Source organism: Miniopterus natalensis, chromosome 2, assembly GCF_054644295.1.
Source record: "Miniopterus natalensis isolate mMinNat1 chromosome 2, mMinNat1.hap1, whole genome shotgun sequence".
NCBI classification, from domain to species: domain Eukaryota; kingdom Metazoa; phylum Chordata; class Mammalia; order Chiroptera; family Miniopteridae; genus Miniopterus; species Miniopterus natalensis.
Window position 1 is genome coordinate 95,487,718 of NC_142082.1, and position 20,856 is coordinate 95,508,573.

The following is a 20,856-nucleotide window of genomic DNA, read 5'->3' on the forward strand; positions in this document are numbered from 1 at the left end:
ATGCAGTGATGAGAATGTAGCCTGGTAGATATATTTCAGCTGGGCATTTGATGAACTGTGGGATAGGCAGAGTTATTGTCTTTAGGCCCCAAAGCCTTCCTAGTTCTGAAAGACCTCATTTACCATGTCAGTGTCATTGAGTGAGTTATGTTCATAAACTTTTGTAAATATATTATGGTGACTTATGTATGGCAAAGACAGTATTCTTTTAGAAGTATGTTTGATGTGGAGCACCTGAACACCATACAAACTGATTTTTTAGTCTGTGAGATTTTTATTATTATTATTTTTTATTTTTTAAATATATCTTTATTGATTTCAGAGAGAGGAAGGGAGAGGGAGAGAGAGAGATAGAAACATCAATGATGAGAGAGCCACTGATCGAGCCCGCAACCCAGGCATGTGCCCTGACCGGGAATCGAACCCCGATCGCCTGGATCCTAGGCCGATGTTCAACCGCTGAGCCACGCCCGGCCGGGCAAGTCTGTGGGATTTTTAAATGAGCATTGATTTTTAAATATGTTTTATGTGAACCAATTATTTCTTTGTGTGTAATTGGTATTTGATTACTCTGATGTGGGAGTTTTTCTTCTTCAATGTGATATATGTTTGTTCTTGGGGGGAAAATATATATATATACACACACATATATATATATAAAAATATAACTCGTTAATCCTTACCTGAGGATATTTTTTCTTTTTTTCTTTTTGTTTTTAGAGAGTGGGAGAGAGAGGATGAGACACAGAGAAACATCGATGTGAGAGAGACACATTGATTGGTTGCCTCCTGCATGTGCCCAGACCGGGGCTGGGGATCGAGTCTGCAACCAAGGTACATGCCCTGACTGGAATCGAACCCATGACCTTTCAGTCTGCAGGCTGATGCTCTAACCAAGGAGCAAACCAGCTAGGGCTGTTCTGGAATATATTTCTTTTGGGGAAATGCTATTTTCCCAAGTAGACTCTGTGAGACTCACATTTTGTATATTGATTTCTCCTTTTTTGTATATATTTTGGCATCTGTTTTGCATGAGTGTTCATCCTCCTGTCGCCACCATTAAGATCTCTGGTCATCAAAATTTCTGTATTCCTGCAGCATGCTATATCATTACAATGACACTGTTATTGTGCATTCCTATAGCATTCTTTTTTTCAGCACTTAATGCCTTTTATTCCTAAGCTTCATGCATGAATTATGTAGCATATGTGAAGAGGCTTAAACTGTTTCCATTACATTCTTTCTGGATGGCTCTTGTTATATTTAGGGTATATTTATACTTTGGACAAAGTAAGAATGTTATTGTTGTTGACCTTGACACCAGATAACTGGGCAGACATTATATAGCCATGTTTGAATCCTCACAAAATGTGCTGTTAAAGCCAACGGAGTCCTGGCGGGAGACCCTTCTGGACAGCAGAGTCATGGAGCTTTTCTTTACAGTAAGTTGTATCTTTCCTCTCTGGTAGCAAAGGTCATGGAAAGGGCCACTAAAGGAGTATATGCTTCTGTAGTTTTCTTAGGTAAAAATGCACAGATCGCTTTTGTCCTCTAAAGCCTTCTCTTCTAATCAATGTATCTGCTCAAACAGAAATTACATAGAAATGTTCCTGCTGATTTATAAAAGTCTAGAATTATGAAGGGCTTCATATCCTAGAGCTGAAGTTCTCAAACTTTTTGGTCTAGGACTGCTTTACACTCCTAAAAATTATTGAGGATACCAAAGAGCTTTTGTTTATCTGGGTTGTAACAATATTTGCCATATTAAAAATTCAAACTGAGAACTTTAAAAAATAATGTATTAATTCATTTTAAAATAGTAATACCAAACCATGACATAATAATAGCATTTTAATGAACAAAGAGCTCTATTTTTGTGAACAAAAAAAAAGTTTAGTGAGAAGAGTAGCATTATACAGTTTTTGCAAATCTCTCTAATGTTAGGTTTAATACAGGACAGCTGATCTCATGTCTGCTTCTGTGTTCAGTTGGTTGCAGTATTACACACTACATATAGCCTTTGGGAAGCTCCACTGTATACATGTGTGATAATAAGGATGGAAAAGATAATGATTGTCTTAGTATTATTGTAGGAAAACAGTTTTGTCCTTAGAGACAACCTGGCAGGGTCTTAGGAACCCCTAGGGATCCCTCGACCACATTTTGAGAACTGCTCTTCTAGAATAGTGTACTTTTTATGTATGAATTATTGGTCATGGGTGAAGTTAGGGTTATTGCATAGAATTTTTTTTTTTTTTTTAAATAGTGCTATTTCTTATTTGCTAAATATAAAGAAGTAAGCGGTATGTTCCATGTTTGCCCACAGCCTCAATATAATAGTCAGAAGCTGTAGGGAAGTGTGTGTGTGTGTGTGTGTGTGTGTGTGTGTGTGTGTGTGTGTGTGTTTGTGTGTGTGTGTGTTTTGGAGGCTGAGTGCTGTTGGAGCATGAACGTACAAGTTAGATCTAATGTCTGGCAGGGCAAAGGCCTAAATAAAGAGCAGTTAAAAAGAAAAAAAAAAGACTATTTTGCTTAACTCCAAGCATTAATAATAATTTCTTACCTTTTCATGTTTTAAAAATAATTATTTACTAGTGTTACAACTGTGTTGCCATTTTTTATTGAACCATTTAAAATATTGTATATATTTAAGAATCTCTAGAATGAGGTTACTCATCCATGTTATACATTAAGGTGTTTTCTGTGGAAAGTTTCAGGCTAAACATTAGCTTTATTTTTTTTCTTTAAATCAGAAATAATGACTAAAAATACTGTCAGTATCAAAGAGATCATTGTAACTGAATTGAAAAATTCTGTTGCTTGCCTCGTTTGGCAGAAATTGTTTTAATATGGATCCAAGTTCAGATCTTTGTGTTGCTCGTTCAGCTAAAAGTAGACCCCACTCCAGCAGTTTGTGAAAAGGTGGAAAACTTGCTGGCAGTCCTGGAAATGGCGACTCCAAATCTGAACAGCTGTCTCCACAAACCAGACAGCTGCTCCTGTCAGCTGTGAAAGACCACATGCAAATAACTTTCGAATTTGAAAGTTAACCCTTTTTCACTTTGTTATTTCTATAGCTTTGTGTTTGTGGCCTCTTATTTTCATCTAAGCAGTTTATAAACAATTTAAATTTTATCTGTTAGAAAAATGACAATCACTAAATCTTAAAATTTTATTCAGTTTTTGTTAAATTTATTTTCAATCATAGGATTCGTTACCTAATTGAAAGCAGTTTTCCATGAGATATCACTATTTCTGTATTGAGTAGCTAAACATAAATATACTATTGCATGGAATCAAGCTTGCAGTATGTTGATTACCTGAATTTAGGAATATTGCCCACCTGAAGTTTATAGACTTCTCAGTTTTTCTCTCTTCCATCAAATGTTGGAAAAATCTCCTACCTTTTTGTAAGATTCTTTTTTATCTAGTTTAGGGTCTCTTCTTTCTCTGCCTTTGAATAAATAGTAGTGTTCCCATGTCAGTTCTCAACTTTACTGACTGCATACAGTTTCCTTGGGCTGCCCCTTCCCCATGTAGGATCTTAGGCACCGCTTCTACTCTGATGACTCCTAGGTCTATATTCAGCACAGGCTGCTCCAGAGTCCAGGGCCTATAATCCCAGTGCTTACTGGAGGCTTGGATTTGGAAGGCCCACAGACATCTCAGGGTCAGCATGTTCCATGGAAATCGTCACCTCACTCACTGGCGCTCTCTGTTCCTTGTCTTCACCCTTATCCTGCCTTACCGTTCACCTCTCTGGGTGTTCTGCTAGACTTGGCTTTTCCTTATCCCTCTGCTTCTTCCCTATTTGGATGATGAATTCAGTTTTAAATGTGTAGAATATAGTTCAGATATGGTAGAGTGCCTTTGTAATGCTGACGTTGGAAGAAGGGCATGAACCTACTATATTGCGTAACAATCATTGGTTTATCTTGGGCTTTATGTGGCTCATGGTTTTTTGTGGTTTTTAAAATTTTTTTATTTATTGATTTTTAGAGAGAAAGGGAGAGAGAGAAACATCAATTTGTTGTTCCACTTATTTGTGCATTCACTGGTTGTTTCTTGTATGTGCTCTGACTGGGGATTGAACCTGCAACCTTGGTGTATTAGGACAATACTCTAACCATGGAGCTACCTGACCAGGGCCTGTGGCTCATGTTTTAGAGAACAGTACAGATAAGCTCTGAGGACAGTTTCTTATTTTTATTTTATTATATAGTCAATATTCTTCCATTAAAGGTATTCTTTCTTTTGTTATCACAAGACCAGGAACAAGCAACCATTTGGCTCTCTGGGCAGAGGAGAAACCCACTGTTGTCCCAGATTGCATTGTACCCATTGATAATGCATCCACGGATATCATGTTTAATGTTGGTTAGATACAAGGGCATGATGACTGAAATTTAGTTATAGTTTTCAGACAAGGAACTTCCAAATGAGTTATGTTCAAAACTTTATTAGACGATGCAGACATAGGAATTTTAAGTTGTACTTTAAATTTATTATATAAAACTTAAAATATAGAATATACTTTGAAAAACATTTTTGTTGTTCTAGACCAGGGGTTGGCAAACTTTTTCTGTAAAGCCCCCTTGTGAATATTAGACCGTGCAGGTCATGTGTTCTCTGAGGCAGCTATTCAGCTCTGCCATTGTAATTGCAATATAGAAGCAGCCCTAGACAGTACCTGAACAAATAAGCATGGCAGTGTTCCAGTAAAACTTTTATGAACTTATGTAAAAATGTAGATTTTGTATACTTTTTACATCTCTTGAAATATTCTTTGATCCTGCCGGCGCCATACAAAAATGTAAAAACCACAGCCATACAAAATGATTGGAGGCCAGATTAGGCTTGTGGGCCATGGTTTGCCAATGCTGTTCTAGACCAGAGAGGGTAACATATTTTAAATGTCAGTAGATCAGTTAACTTTGTGACTTTTAGTATTTTAAGTTTCTTAGAACCTTAAGAAGTTCAGGGATTAAAACTTAATAGAATCAGTGGTGAATGAGGATTTTTTTAGTATCTGTTCATTGTGTCCCAGCACTGTACCAGCAAATACTTAAGAGAAATGTTCTGACTTCAAGTAATTATTATGATTTGCAGAGTCAAAGTTAACATAACCTGAAACAAATAGAGAATAAATGTTTAAAATTATGTTACATTCAGAAAGCAGAGAGAGTTGTGTAGGAAAAGGACTGAAGAAGTCAAATGCTTGTGGAAAGTAGAAAATGGTCACAATTTCTTTATTGTTTTCCTTGGCTATTTTAATTAGACGTGAACTCACAGAAATGAAGCATCTTTAAAATCTGAGAATATTAGTAACACTGTAAAGTTAGGGAGCAATATTTTGGAAGCACTTCCTTCATCCGGAATACTGTACACCTGGTGTTTCACATCGGTATTGCATCATTGAAATAAAATCTAGATGAAGTTTAAAGTGGCTTTAAATACATTTTTTGTTTTAAAATATTTTGGCATTTATTAATGATGTAGGATAAAGTGAGATTGAAACAAATTTTAGGCAACCTCAAGAGTTATTGAGAGTGCTTTATGTCAGCTGAATGAACGAATGTCTAGGAATTGAGCAGTATATTGGTTTTCTCCATGTGCAACTGTTTACTTTCACTAAAGCAGCATCTGTATACTCCTGATTGAACTTGTCTGCTAACTTTAGCAAGGAGCTGTAGCGAGGCATAGCTAGCATAATACAGATGACTGTCGTTGTTGCTGTTTTTAGAAGAAGCACTATGTCTGACTGGCTGGCATCTGTTTCTCTCTTTGTCATAACATGCTGGAGATAGTTCAATGTTCAAAATGTAGGTAGCCTGCAGTTAAAATTAATTGATATGTTTAAAATCATGGTCTATAATGCAAAGTGGACTGAGGGACATTCTCAAATTTAGCTTAATTCAGGTATTAATTTTCTAGAAATTACCAGCTTCTGTGAAGTTTTCTCTTACCTCATTCGGCATGATAGACACGTGACCCTTACAAAAGAAGAATTTATTTTTATGGATTAGTAATTCTTTCTAACAGGTACATCGAAAAATCAGAGAAGATTCGGATATGGCACAAGATTCTCTGCAGTGCCTGGCCCAGTTAGCTTCTTTACATGGACCTGTCTTCCCCGATGAAGGAGCACAGGTTGACTACCTAGCACACTTCATTGAGGGTTTACTGAGTACTATCAATGGGTAGGTATACTTGCCCTTTGTCACTGAAAAAGGAACCTTTAGGTTTTTCTTTATGTTTAACAGTGGTGGAAAAAAGGAGCTAGTGATTTTTCCCCACTTTGTATATTTTGAGTTATATGGGTAATTTGAAATTAATACAGAGACATGCCTTTAAAAATGAATGAATAGGTGATAATTTTTTGCATGTTTGGAAATGAGGTACTGTAACTTGTTTTCCACCACCAGTAACTCTTGTTACCTGGTTTGTAGAATTGAAATAGAAGATTCTGAAGCTGTGGGGATCTCCAGCATTATCAGCAACCTGATAACTGTGTTCCCTAGAAACGTCTTAACTGCCATTCCAAGTGAACTTTTCTCGTCCTTTGTGAACTGTCTCACACACCTCACTTGTTCTTTTGGGCGTAGTGCTGCACTGGAAGAAGTGGTAAGTGACCATTCTGAAATAAATAGTTTTTGTCGTTCACAAGGAAATTTTCTGGGCTTTTGAGACATTTCTCATGACAAGTAATAATTTTAAGTGAGTGCTAGCTGTTGTTAAAATTGCATTTTTGTTTAATATGTGCAAATTACTTGGCAATCGGTATTTGGAAACATGACTTTTAAAAATTTGTGGATTAAAATCTCTTTAGTAGGTTAAATGTATTGATCTTAAGATTTTAACTTTGTGGTAATTTAGTACCTGAATGTAGGAAATGGAGTGAAACGTTTATATTAAGAATTGCTGTTGAAAGCCCATTTTAACAATAAAAACTTTTAAGTTTAAATGGTGCTGCTAATTTTGTGGTATAGTTGCGATTATGTATAACTTTATATATTTACTGAGAATTTTAAAGATTTGGACTTATGGGACTTATATAAGTACTATTTGGTTCAAATAATTATAACCATGCTTATTTTAATTAGACTGTGCTCTTTAATTTTTTTGCTAGAGTTTAATAGTATATCTTGATAACATTTAATTTATATTAAAATGAAGACCAGTAACAGTACTGAAGGTGTTTTTGGTAAAATGTATATTTTTCAAATTTTATATTTAATTTTGAAAACAAGTACTAAAACTCCTTGACAACACAACTGCATTTGTAACAGCTACTGTGAATAACCACATTAATCATAGGAAATCATTGCTTTTCCCCCCTACAAAGTAGTTATTAAATTATAGAACTAATTGTTCTCTTTATGAAGCAAAATGCGGATCCTTTTCAAAGATTGTAAGGGTTAAAAGAGTACAGATATCTGTTAGAACTTCATACTAAACCTTAACTGAGTTCTTTTGGGAGCCTTGCAGTGTGTTTTTTTTATCCCTTAGAAGTTCAGAGGATAAAGAACTCAGGAATGGTTGTGTTTACGTGGTTGGGCATCAGTTTCATGAGGAAAGGAACCAGGTCGTGCAGATATTTGTATGTTGGAAAAAATGTAGGTAGTGGAGAAATTAAAGCTTTAAAGGTATCATATGTGAGATTTGAATTTCTCAGGGGGGAGAATGAGGTCCTAAGTATGGAAATACAGGGAAATTTTAAGTATTTAAGTTTTATTCAGACCCCTTTCAGATTATCACAGATTCTGAGTTAGTCAGGTTTCATTTAACACTGTTTCATTGTACTTTGTTCCCTCCTTTGTGTGTTTTCTAAACCAGATGGATTAAATAGCCTGTCCACCTCATATTTAGAAACAAAGCTACCTTTTGGTTTCTGTTTGTGGGTTAAGGATGTTCCTAAACATTTTATAGAAAAATTGCTGGAAGATACAGAATATCCTTGGCTTGCAGAGTTTAAGTTTAGAGTTTATTTATTTTGACCAGGAGGCAGACAACTTGGCAACAGTTTTTCTCTCACAGAAATACTAGAATACAGAAACTCTAGACACACTTTCTGAGAAGTGTGCTTGTTTCACAAGAAGTTGTGCTCTAGTTATAATGTTCCTGATAAATTTCATTGAAGAAAAGTGTTACTTCTTTTCATTAATCAGTTTCTTTTAACTGATCTTTTTATGACATTTAAAAATGTTTTAAACAATAATTTGTTACCTGTTGAAAAAGATGGAGGGAAGAAATTTGTGTAAAGCTTGCCTGACTCATACTAGCTGACTTGGCAAGGTTGGTGAAGTCAGGCTGGGCCAAGGAGCACCCCCACATGGTGAACTACCATAAGACTGAAGTGTCATGGGTGTCATCTCATCCTCCCATTGTTTGCATTGTCTCCTGTCTGCTGGTCCAGGGCCTGGGTAGGTGCAGCTGACACTAAAGTACTTGAACCAGAGTGGAGCTTCTGAGACAAAGGCCACGTACGTCATGTTATTTCCCTGAGCACCCCGTAATTGTGGAACCAGCACGTAATACAGAGTTGAGCCAAGGTGGAAAATGTTTAAAGGAATGATCTTTTAAGTTAAAATAGAAAAATTGAGAGATATTTAAAAAAAAACTGCTTTGGGAGTCAGCATGCAACAGAAAGATCATGAACTTTGGAGGGAGACAGTACATCGTGAGCCAAGTAATAAACCCTGGGCAGATTGCTTACCCTTTGTGAGCGTGTTTTCTTGTCGGTATAGTTAGAATGATAACTTCTGATGTTTTAAGTATATGAAGGTGCCTATACATGTACACAATAAAATGTGGATTAATAATGATAAATTTGAGCGCCTGTATTATCTGTATTGTCTTACCAAGTAAGACTAACTTGTAAGCCAATAATATTAATATTATTTTTTTTATAATTTTAATTTTGTGAAATGTTTTCTTTTTTTTTTTTTTAAATATCAGAGTTTCTTTTCCTGGAAAATATTCAGTATATACACTTGTTTTATTTTGATATTTTTTCAGAACTACATTTATTTAGTAACACACATAGATTGTATCCCCTTTTAGAAATTTAGATGTCTGATCTTGATTATGTTGCTGTAGCAAGGGAAAAAAAGGAGTGTCTTAATGGGAAGAAAAATTCTTTTATTAAAATAGACAAAATTGGTTTGTTGTTTTTAATTGATCTTAGAGGAAGGGAGGGAAGGAAAGGAGGGGGAGAGAGAAACATTGATATGAGGGAGAAACATCAGTGTGAGAGGGAAACATTGATCAGATGCCTCTGCATGTGCCCCGACAGGAATCAAACATGCAACCTCTTGGTGTAGAGGATGATGCTCCAACCAATGGAGCCACACCTGCCAGTGAGGGAAGAAAAATTCCTGATGCTTGTTGTGTTCATGAAGCACATCCTTCCTCGGTAGCTTTAGCCTGTATGTAAAGAGATTATTTGTGACAAACCCTCACCTTGCAGTGACCAGAAACTCTGCTCAAAAAAGCAATTCTAGCCTTCAGCCACATTGCCCTTGGCTGTTAAAATTTCTTGCTATTATTTGCGGCTTCCTGAAGCCAAGGAATTTTTTTCTTCCCCCCCAGAAATCAATTATTGTCTGTTGCCAGACTGAAGAGGTGAGAATGTTTGTGGGGATGAAACTATTGACTTAAAAATTAAAGCCCTAACAAAACAATTGTTCATATTATTATATAAACTATTTTATTAAGTGTTTATTCTACAACACATGCATTTGAATTTAGTAAAAGTTGAAGTGAATATGACTCAAATTCAGTACTATGGTTTCTTGATTTCTTTTGTCAGTAGATAATTTTAAGTTCAGCCTTCAGTAGTTTCATCAGACAGAAGCCACAGTAACATGTTGAGTTAATTGAACAAGCAGCTGTCTTGCTGCTTAAACACTGAAGTATATGTGTAGGTGTGTGGAGTGGGTACGTAAGGGAGGTGGTAGTAGATAAACCCTATAAAGAAAGAACTTTACATTTAATTTTAGTGCATTTGTAGCTCATTCTCAAGACCAGCAGGACAAGGTAGTAAAGAAAAAGGTACTTGATGAAGTTGTTTGAAGTTTATTGTAGAGAGTAATGCCTAGTAGGTGAGTGGGTGCATTTCAACTTTAGCCTTCTTAATTCAGTACTGGTTTCTCAAGCTCCATGGACAGTTACTTTGTGGAGAGAAGATGTGGTCAAAAGGAGTACATTGAGGCCAAATTACAAACTGAGAAGTGGGAAGCAAAACTGGGTGATATTTCAGTGATAAGAGGGAAAGCAGTAGCTAACTTTTTGGAATGGTGATGTCAACACAGAGAACCTTAGCTCATTAGAGGATGGGACTGTTTGAGAAGCCACACTGCATGCCCACCTAGCAGTTCTGATGATACTGTGGAGAGCAAGACACAGTCTTGCCCATTATAGGCATTTATTTCCTCTGCTTTAAAGATCAAAGAATTAGGTGAGATGCCGGAGTATTTTTTTAAACCTTGCACATTTAAAGTGGACTTCTTTTTAATACAAACAATAACTTTAGCTCTACTAGGATATTTGGAAGAAAATTTATTACATCTTAAATACAGATTCTCATTAAAAGAGGGCTTTAAAAGTAATTTCAGCGTTTTAATTCTGATTGGTTTACAATTTTACTAGTGCTGACTTGTCATCTCTGATTTTTTTCAATCTGCTGTACCTAGCACTGAACCAGTATTTAAGTTTTACAGACTTCTGGCACATGACATAGAGTGTAGTAGATTTAGAATTAAGCCAATTTACTGTCATTGTAAATTTATTGTTCCATATGGTATCGTTTGTATTGTCTGTAATAGTAGCACTAGAAACGGAACCAAATCTAATGGGCTAGGTGTTCAAAAGAAATGCTGCAGTGAGGTAGAGAAAGGGGATTGCCCTTCTACTCAGGTAAGCCAGGGGAGTTCCTGAGATGTTACTCTGGGAATGTTGCTGATTAATTCACTTCCGACAATATGTACTGAATACCTACCAGGTGCCAGGCATGGTGCTAAATTCATATGTTTTCTTTAGCACTAAGAATTTGGAAATTTCTTTCCAAAAGAAAGAAAGTGTGTTAGTCTAGGAATGTAACATTTAAAAACACTTTTGTCACCCTAGCCCGTTTTGCTCAGTGGTTAGAGCATCAGCCCTCCGACTGAAGGGTCCTGGGTTCGATTCCAGCAATAGTGTACCTTGGTTGTGGGCTCATCCCTGGTCCCAGTCGGGGCAAGGCAGTCATTCGATGTGTCTCTCTCACATTGATGTTCCTTTCTTTCTTTTTCCCTTCCACTCTCTCTGAAAAGCAATGGAAAAATATCCTCAGGTTGAGGATTATAAAAAACAAACAAAAAATCCCCTCTTTTGTTGATCACAACTCGAATTCATGGTGTTTTTGTAGGGTAGATTATTTTTAAGTGATCTATCTATAGGACTCATCAAACAGCTGCACTGTTTGTCCACTAAATCAATTTCTCATAGGGGATTTCAGAAGCCAGGAATACTGTCAGTTGCACAGGTACTCCAAAGTTAAATAAAATCATGAGAGAATGAATTTTATTTTGTATTTGACATTCAAAGTCTTTTAAATTCTTACTTTTTTAAAATGGAGAGTTTATGAAGTTTTATTTGTGCCGTTACTGTTATATTTCTCCAAATTGCCATATTTGCCTTAAATGATACTACTACCCTAGGGAAAGAATCTCAGTATTTACACAGATGAATAACAGCATGCACCAGTACTGCTCTTCTGGTCTCCATTTCTGCATTGTCCTGTCTTGTGAATGTTTTGCTCTGTGCTGTACATATGTTATTTAACCTGTAATTGGGTTTTGGGGGTTGTGTCAATGCCTGTAAATGCTCAGCTGGCTGTGAAATGTTTCATTTATATAAAGGAAAAACTTTATATGTATATTAAAGTTGTAAGAATAATAAAATGAACAACTGTGTACTGACCATCCAGATTAAGAAATAGTATATTGATAGAACCTTTTCTTCCCTTACGTGTACCTGGAGTTTTTAACCCCCTCTGTTACTGCAAGCATGTGTTTTGTTGGGTAAGTTATTTCTGCCAATTTTTTTCAGCGTATTTTCAAATGAATGCTGTGAGCAAACTTTCTGCCAGTGTTCTTGGCACTTTTTTCCATTCTCTGTGAGCTCTGTTATGAAATTTGTTTTCATTCCCAAATCCTTGTGAAGAGCAGTATGGCAGCAGCAGCCTCCAGCTGGAAATTGGAACACTAAGTCAGAGGTCATGGAACTTTTTAAAGTTGGTTATGACTTAGAATAAACTTTTACATGTGAGAATTAATCGCCCATTCCCATCTTACTGCTTTTTTATGTCTATGACTCAATGCATTTGAAAACTAACTCATGTAATTTATGTTTACATATGAAGACACTACTAATGATCAAAGACAGAGTTTTACAATTTCATGGAAGAGATTGAAAGTTGTCATATTGGTTATTCGCTATTTGTAGAGAAAAATCTACTGTGGAATGGCTTATACCAAAAACCTGATAGTAACTAGTACTGTAGTGGTTAGGAGTAGTTTTGGAGTTTACAGCATAACAATTGGATTTAGACCTACTCTACATGAGATTTGTCTTCTATACAAGACTCACCTTGTACATTTCTGCAATATCTGATACTAGGTATTTACACACACGCTATATTTTTTTAGAGCAGTTTTGGATTCACAGCAAAACCGAGTGAAAACAGAGTTTCCTTATATCCCTTCCAACACACACAGCCTTTGCAGTATCAACATCCCTTACCAGATGCTACATTTATTACAGTTGATAAGTCAGCATTGACACGTCTATATCACCCAAATTCCACAGTTCACACTAGGGCTCACTCTTGGTGTTGCACATTCTTTGGGTTTGGACAAATGTATAATGTCTTGTATCCACTATTATAGTATCACACAGAGGAGTTTTACTGCCCTAAAAATCCCTTGTGCCCTGCCTGTCCATACCCCTACTCTACCCTATGGTAACCACAGATACTTTTATTGTCTCCATATTTTTGCCTTTTCCAGAATGTTGTTTAGTTGGAATCAAACAGTAATGCTAGATTTAATTTCTGAAATTTAATTTAAAGTAAAAAATTTGGGCAGTTTACATACTGAAAGTTTTATTTTCAAAGCTTTGTTTGGCAGTATCTTCATAAATACAGTTAATGACTTTTTAGATATTCACACCAAAGGCAGCCTTTTTTTTTTTTTACAGCTGAAGAGCTGTAGATTCACTCCTATACACTTCCAAGTTAATTATGGGCATTGAAATGTAAGTGTTGATATCGTATTTTGATCACCTTCCCCACCCTTCATTCCCAAATGGAGTAAAGTGGGGTCAAGTAGTCTCATAAGCTCTAAGCCCCTTTCCAAAGCCTTTCTGGCAGCAGGCCTGCCAATACTTGGGCTGTGAGCACATAGTGTCTAGCTGGGACTCCTCCGTCATTGCTGTGCACGTGCTCTGGCTTGGATGGTGGGTGTTAGCCAGGGTGGCCATGGAGCAGGGCCAAGGTTTTATGAAAAAGCACACGGTTAGGTTTCAGTTCTCCATGATTAGACTGAAAGCTCTAGTTGCCAATTGTCATTAACCACATTTCTCACACTTTGCTTGATGAGTTACTTGTATTGGTGTTCAAAAGGAGCCAGAAGTCTCTTTAGCAGTTTTCAGTTCTTACTTTAAATCACCATCCAATGAATGGGGGCTCTTACAGTTTCCTGTGATCTTCTGTTTTCTCTCATACTGGGGCTTTATAGGAGGGACTGTTTCTTTGTCAATAAAAAGGCTTTTACATTTTAGATGTACTTTTCTATATAAATAAGTAAACTACAATAGCATGCATGGTATATGTACTAAAGAACAATGAAGGTAGTTCTTGGAAAATGCCCAGCTTCTTCCTTGGAGGTCAGAGGATGCTACTCCCTAAGTTCCTCTTAAGATGTGTTACCAGTCTGTTTATTTTGGCAAGAGAAACTGTTAAGACTTAACAAATGATATCTGCAAAGCACATGCTTTGTGAAGTATATAAACAGGCCGCAGATGTTTCTGTGGGAAGAAACGATCTTATTCATCTTCATATTCCACATACTTAGCTCTTAGCATTCAATAACTGTTTGTTCAGGAATAAATCCACCTCCTTCTCCTGCTGCTAATAACAAATTGAGCATTGTGCTGGCCTTTTTAGCACTGTGTTTGATCATTATATACTTCTTTAGTCCTCAAAACCACCAAGGTTGATTTTATTATATATCATATTTGATACAGACAAAAAATAAAACATATAGGTTCTGAAACATAATAAAATGACCATGAATGAACCCACAACCCAATGCAAGAATGTTACCAGTACTACGGTTGATGGTACTAGTAAGCCTCTCCCATTGATAGTACAGGTTCCATATACTGTTACCAAGTTTCCCTAATATTGCCATGTCTTCACCACCACAGTTCTTGCCAAACTTGCAAGTACTGTATAAAACATGATCTTAATTTGTTTTCCCAAGTCCTAGTGACATTGAGCATCTTTTCATATTGTAAATGTGTAATTCCCTTGGTCTGGATTAGTTCATTGCCCCTTTCCTATCAGGTTGTCCTTTCTTAGTGATGTGTAGAAATTCTCTATATATCCTGTTGCAGCTCTGCTCTCCCATATTTATGCTATTTTTTTCTTTAATTTGGAATTACTTTAGCTTTACAGAAAAGTTGCCAAGATAGTACAGTTTCCATATATCTTCGATCAAGTTTCCTTAATATTACCATATTATGTAACTGTGGTACGTGTCAAACCTAACAAGTTAACAACATTACATTTTTATTAACTACATGCTTTATTTGGACTTCACCAAATTCCCACCAGTGTCCCTTGTCTGTTCCAGTCCCAGATACCATATTGCATTTACTCTTTATGATATCTTGTGATGAACAAGCGTTCTGCATATTAGTTGAACTCACTGTCATTTCTTTCATGATTTGCATTATTAGCTCCTTGTTTCAAAGACCTACCCTTCCTGCGTTTTCTTCCAAATACTTTTAAAAGTTTCATACCCTGGCTGGGTAGCTCAGTTGGTTAGTGTCGTCCCAATACACCAAGGTTGCGGGTTTGATCTCTGGTTAGGGCACATAGAAGAAGCAACCAGTTGATGCATAAATAAGTGGAACAACAAATCCATGTCTCCCTCTCTATAAAATCAATAAATAAAAAATTTTTTTAAAACAGTTTGCCTTGCCCGGCTGGGTGTGGCTCAACAATTCAGCATCAACCTAGGATCCAGGAGATCGCGGTTTGATTCCCGGTCAGGGCACATGCCCGGGTTGTGGGCTGATCCCCAGTGGGGGGCGTGTGCAAGGCAGCAGATCAATGACGACTCTCTCATCGTTGACTTTTCTCTCTCTCCCTCCCTCCCTCCCTCCCTCCCTCCCTCCCTCCCTCCCTCCCTCCCTCCCTCCCTCCCTCCCTCTCCCTCTCCCTTCCTCTCTATGAAATCATTAAAAATATACTTAAAAAACACCAAAAAAACCCCGAACAAAAAACAGTTTGCCTTTCATGATTTTACCACCTTAGAGTTTAATTTTGAATATGGTATCAAGCTTTAATTGTATTTTTTTCCATATGGCTAACAGATATTTTTCAGCAACATTCATTCATTTATATTTGTAATTTCTGCCCCCCTGTTTTATTGAGAAATAATTGACATACATTATTGTTTAAGTTTAAGGTGTACAAAATAATGGTTTGACTTACATATTTTGTAAATGATAACCACAGTAGGTTTGACTAACATCTATCATCTCATTTAGATACAATGAAAAGAAAAAAAATGTCCTTGTGGTGTGAGAATTCTTAGTACCTACTCTCTTAACAGCTTTCATATCACACAACACTGTTAGCTACAGTCATCAAGTTGTACATCACATCCCTAGTACTTATTAATATTATAACTGCAAGTTTGGACCTTTGGACCCCCTTCCTTCAATCCCCCAGCTCTGGTAATCACAAATCCACAAGTCTGATCTCTGAGTCTGGTGTTGGTTTTCCCCTACAAGTAAGTGAGACTATATGATATTTGTCTTTATCTGACTTATTTTATTTAGCATGTGCCTTCAAGGCCCATCCATGATATCAAAATGGTATGATGTCCTCGGTTTTTATGGCTGAGTAATATTCCATTGTGTGTATACATGTGTATGTGTGTACAACAATTTCTTTATTCTTAATCCATTGATGGACACTGAGGTTGCTTCCATATCTGGGCCATTGTAAATTGCTGTGAACACGGAGGTACAGGTATCTCTTTGAGATAATGTTTTTGTTTCCTTTGGATATATTTCCAGAAGTGGAACTGCAGGATTGAATGTTAGTTTTGTTTTTAATTTTTTGAGGAATCTCCATACTGGTTTCCATAGTGATCAACTTACATTCCCACCAATTGTGCACAGGGTCCCTTTTTTTTCTATATCCCCACCAACACTTGTCATCTTTTGTATTTTTGATGATAGCCATTCCAGCAGGTGTGAGGGGATAGCTCATTGTAGTTTTGATTTTTATTTCCCTGGTGATTGGTGATGGTGAACCCCTTTTCATGTACCTGTTGGCCACTTAATGTCTTCTTGGGAAAAATGTTATTCAAATGTCCATTTTTAATTGATTTTTTTTTTTCCTCTATTTAGTTTTATGAGTTCTTACGGTTTGCAAATATTTTTTCTCAATCAGTAGGTTGTCTTTTCACTTTGTTGGGTGTTTTGCTGCCAGCAACATGTGTTGAATAGCCCTTCATTTCTCAATGACTTGCTGGACTAGTGCTGTCATATGTCTCGTTTTCACATATAAATGTTTTTTTTTTGATTGGTCAGTTTGTCTTTCTGCACCTATATTTTGCTTTGTTCTGAGGAAATGTCTGGGTATGGTAGGACAGGTGTCGTTCTTTCCCCCTCTTTGCGCCCCTCCCCCCCAGTTCTTCAGAAGGGTCTTGGGTGTATTTGCTTTTTATTCTTTCATGTAAATCTTCTGTTTGGCAAGTTGGATTGTGGTTGGGATTATAGGGAACCTTAGTGAAGAATGGACATCACTACTAGATCAGCTCTATTCATGAATGTGGTATTATTGTATACTAATTTAGGTCTAATTTATTGTCTCTCAATAAAGGAACAACTTTTTTCTTTAGTACCTTATAATTTTGTTGCTGTTGTAAGTAGTATCTTTTTTAAACCTGACCTTTCAGACTGTTGCTGGCATTGAGCAATGCATGCAGTGGATGTTTCTATATTGGTCTGATATATACTAACTTAAAAATTCTTACTGATTCTAATAATTTGTCTTTAGAGTCATTTTAGTTTTCTATGGACAATTATATGATCTGTGAATAATGACAGTTTTGCTTCTTTGCAGTCTTCACAATTTGTATTTCTTTTTCCTTGTACAATATTGAATACAAGTGGTAACTAAAGACATCTTTTCTGGCTTATCATTAGGAATAGCACTTATTACAGGTTTTTCTAATGTTAAAATTACCCTTGCATTTCTGAATTAAACCCAACTTGATGACCATGTATCATGGCCCTTTATAAACTGCTAATGTGTTTGGTATCAGTTACACCAGCCTCACAGATCACTCTCCAACTTGTCCTATTTTTCTCTTCTCTAAAAGTCAGTTTGTATAAGATTGGTTGCTTTTTGTATTTTTGGGTTTTTTTCTAGTTCAGCAGCTCTCGCCTATAAATTGACTAAGCCTGGTATTTTGCGGGGGGTGGGGGGTAGAGACATAAACTAAAAATTATGGGAGTATTCAGGTTTTCTCCAAAGACCAAGTCACACTTTTTTTAGGAATGTGTCTGTTGCAGGTTAAGTTTTTACTTTTACTTTTACTTTTTTCTTCACATTTATAATTAGAATTTTATTACTCAGGTCATTTCAGAATGCAGTTTTAATGTTGTGAAAATGTATGTTCATTGGTAAAAGTAATTTAAACAGTGCATAAAGTTAAAATTCTCCCCAAATCCCATCACTTACCGCTTTCTTGTTATCTCTTTAATCATACATAGAACTATATAATACCCTTCTGCCCGATTATGGACATTTAATGCTTATTCATTGTATTTTAAATTTTTTTTGAAAAAGCAAAAAATTAGAAATAAACCAAGTCATTTGTAGTTTTTCCTTTTGAAACTTGTTATTTTAATGTTTTGATGTATTTTTTCCAGATTTTAAGGCATACTAATTAGACTTAAATAAAAACAAAATAATTACTTTTATTTATATTATTATGAACATTTTCTTATTTTATCAATTGGTGTTAGGAACCATGGTATTTAATGTAAAAAATTAAGGGAATGTTTCAGTAAATTTATTTGCACTGTTTTAAGTAATGCTGCAGCAGTCTTATAAATTACCAGGTGACTCCTGTTAGTAGACATTCTTAAGTCAGTTTCATTTTCAGTTAACCCTTCAACTGGTGGCTTGTTTCACTTAAGGCCACTCTTGACAGCTTCTGTTCAAGAAGCAGGCAGGCTTTAGAAGAGTGGGTATGTCATAGAGAGATAGACAAAAGGTAATGAGCATAGCAGTTGAAAATTTAGGGATTATTTTATTTTTTTCATCACCCTCTGTTTCATACAAGATTTCTGTTGACTTAGTAAAAGAACATTTAAAATGAAATAATTGCTTAAAACTTGCGAAAGACAATCAGAATTAAATAAGAGTAGAAAGTTAAGACTGGAGAAAAAGAGCAATCTTGATATATAAGCTATAAGCTTATTTATATGTAATAAATTTGACTTTTTAGATTTGAAGTGGGATGGGAGATACACTTCCTTAAAAGGATCTGGTGCCAAAAGAGGAAGCTCACCTCATCTCAGGAATTTTTTCTAATTTTAGTAAAAATAAAAATTGAAGGAAAAAAAAAATCTCTTGCATAGCTTCAAGTAGGAGACAGTGAATTGAATCCTCAATCCCATGACCACAGGTGATGCTTAAACAGATTTTTTACATTCTTTAACTCTCAGTGTATTACCAGGGGCTTGTTTTTACTTTCTTTTTTGAACCGTTCTATTTTAAACATTGATTTTTTTTTTTCTTTTTTCTTTTTTCCATGACTGTTCGTTCTAGGAGCCCTTAGGACAAAAAGAGCATTTACTATTTTTCAGTTGCCTTATGGATATGTCAGACTATTCCCTAAGTCTAAAATACATTATGGGTCTTAGTGATATTATTTCTCCTGTATCTTGAAATATTTTGCTGTTTTATGACCTCAGGAAGTATTTCACCATTACTCATCAGTTCCTAGCTATAATTTAAAAAAAGTCTAAAATAATAAGATAGTGGAGGAATGATGGAATCACCTATAAGGATGAGTTAATAGTGAACTCAGTTACTACAAGTGAAATACACAGCTGCTATTTATTTTTCAACTTTGAATTGAATTTTCCAAAGTATGGCTTGATCTTTCAAGAAGCTATAAAGGAAGTCTGAAGATACTCTTTTAAGTCTTTTATTTTTTTTAAGTTTCACTGGGTACTGTGTGGAATTCAGAGTTTTTCATTTTCTGCTCATAATAATAGTAGAAGAAAATTGCTAGAATAAGGCATTTCACAGTGGGAAAACAAATCAGAAGATGAATGTAAAGAGACAGCAGCATTCCAGGCTCTTTAATGATGGTAAAGGTGAAGTTGATAGTATAAGTGAAATTTGAGACTGAGTTGTAGCAGACTGTATCCTAAATTATCACCAAGAATTCATGAGCAAACAATATATTTCCAAAGCCAAAAAGAAAATATAGCACATTCATTGCACAGGGGAAACTTCATCCAGTATTTTGTGACAAGAGTTTGGACTGTCACATTTTGCTAAAGGATGTTGACAGTGTTTATTGTTATTGATATTTATGCAACAAAATTTACTTATTACAGCACATTGATTGGATTAACACTAAAAGCAGTATGTACGGAGGTGGCTGGAAGGGAAAAAATGATGTAGAAATGAAAAAATGGGTTGAATTGATCCTTTTCATTGGTATTTTTAAATCTTAATGAATATGTTTTTGCATCTATGGAATCAAGAACTTGACTGAAGAAAATTTCAAGCTATTGAAGTCTTCAAAAGGGTTATGCATTTTGATGATACATGAGCAAAAAGAACCAGCTTAATAGTCAGAACCTCTAAGAGACAAGTACAGTTGATTCTCATATTTTGCAGATTGCATATTTGCCCCCTTGCTAAAATCTATTTGTAAGTCCAAAATCAGAACTGGTGGCACTTTCACTATCATTCACAGGCAGGTGCATACAAAGGGTGATGAATAATAGGAATTGCTTGGCTCACTTGTTCCCAGCTGAAGTCGAATGAGGCAGCTTCATTTTCAGTGCCCTGCCTTCCTGTTTCAGCCCTCATACTGCAAACAAGTGTCCTTTTCATGGTCTCCAGTGATAACATTTTTGCATTTTTGTGTGAAATGGGGTACTTCAAATTTCTGTCACAAGATATTGGAGTTCTTTCTGTTCAGTGACTGACAGGGTGATTTCATTTTTTTTTTTTAATTCCTCTTCCAAGGATATTTTTTCCATTGCTTTTCAGAGAGAGTGGAAGTGGGAGAGAGAGAGATACATTGATTGGTTGCCCTCCCTCCCTCACCTGCCCTAACTGGGACTCAGGCATCAAGCCTGCAGCTGAGGTACATGCCCTTGGCTGGAATCGAACCCAGGACCCTTCGACTGATGCTCTAACCACTGAGCAAACGGGCTGGGGCGGTGATTTCACTTTTTAAAATGCCCCTCCGAGTTGTGCTGAATGCTAATGTTCCAGAGAGCAAGGAGGCTGTGATGTGGAGCAAATGTGGGTGTTAG

General features: G+C 36.1%; 1 protein-coding gene across 3 annotated transcripts in view; it reads left to right on the forward strand.

Annotated features, from left to right (window-relative positions):
* XPO4 (exportin 4) overlaps window positions 1–20,856 on the forward strand; it is a 103,536-nt gene that overhangs the window by 52,015 nt on the left and 30,665 nt on the right. For 2 of the 3 annotated variants that reach the window (XM_016203540.2, XM_016203541.2), the window contains exons 7-9: window positions 1,330–1,442; window positions 6,043–6,200; window positions 6,450–6,624. In XM_016203540.2, coding sequence (XP_016059026.1) covers window positions 1,330–1,442; window positions 6,043–6,200; window positions 6,450–6,624 — 446 coding nt within the window. The remainder of the gene's footprint in view (window positions 1–1,329; window positions 1,443–6,042; window positions 6,201–6,449; window positions 6,625–20,856) is intronic. The other variant, XM_016203542.2, reaches the window with a different exon arrangement.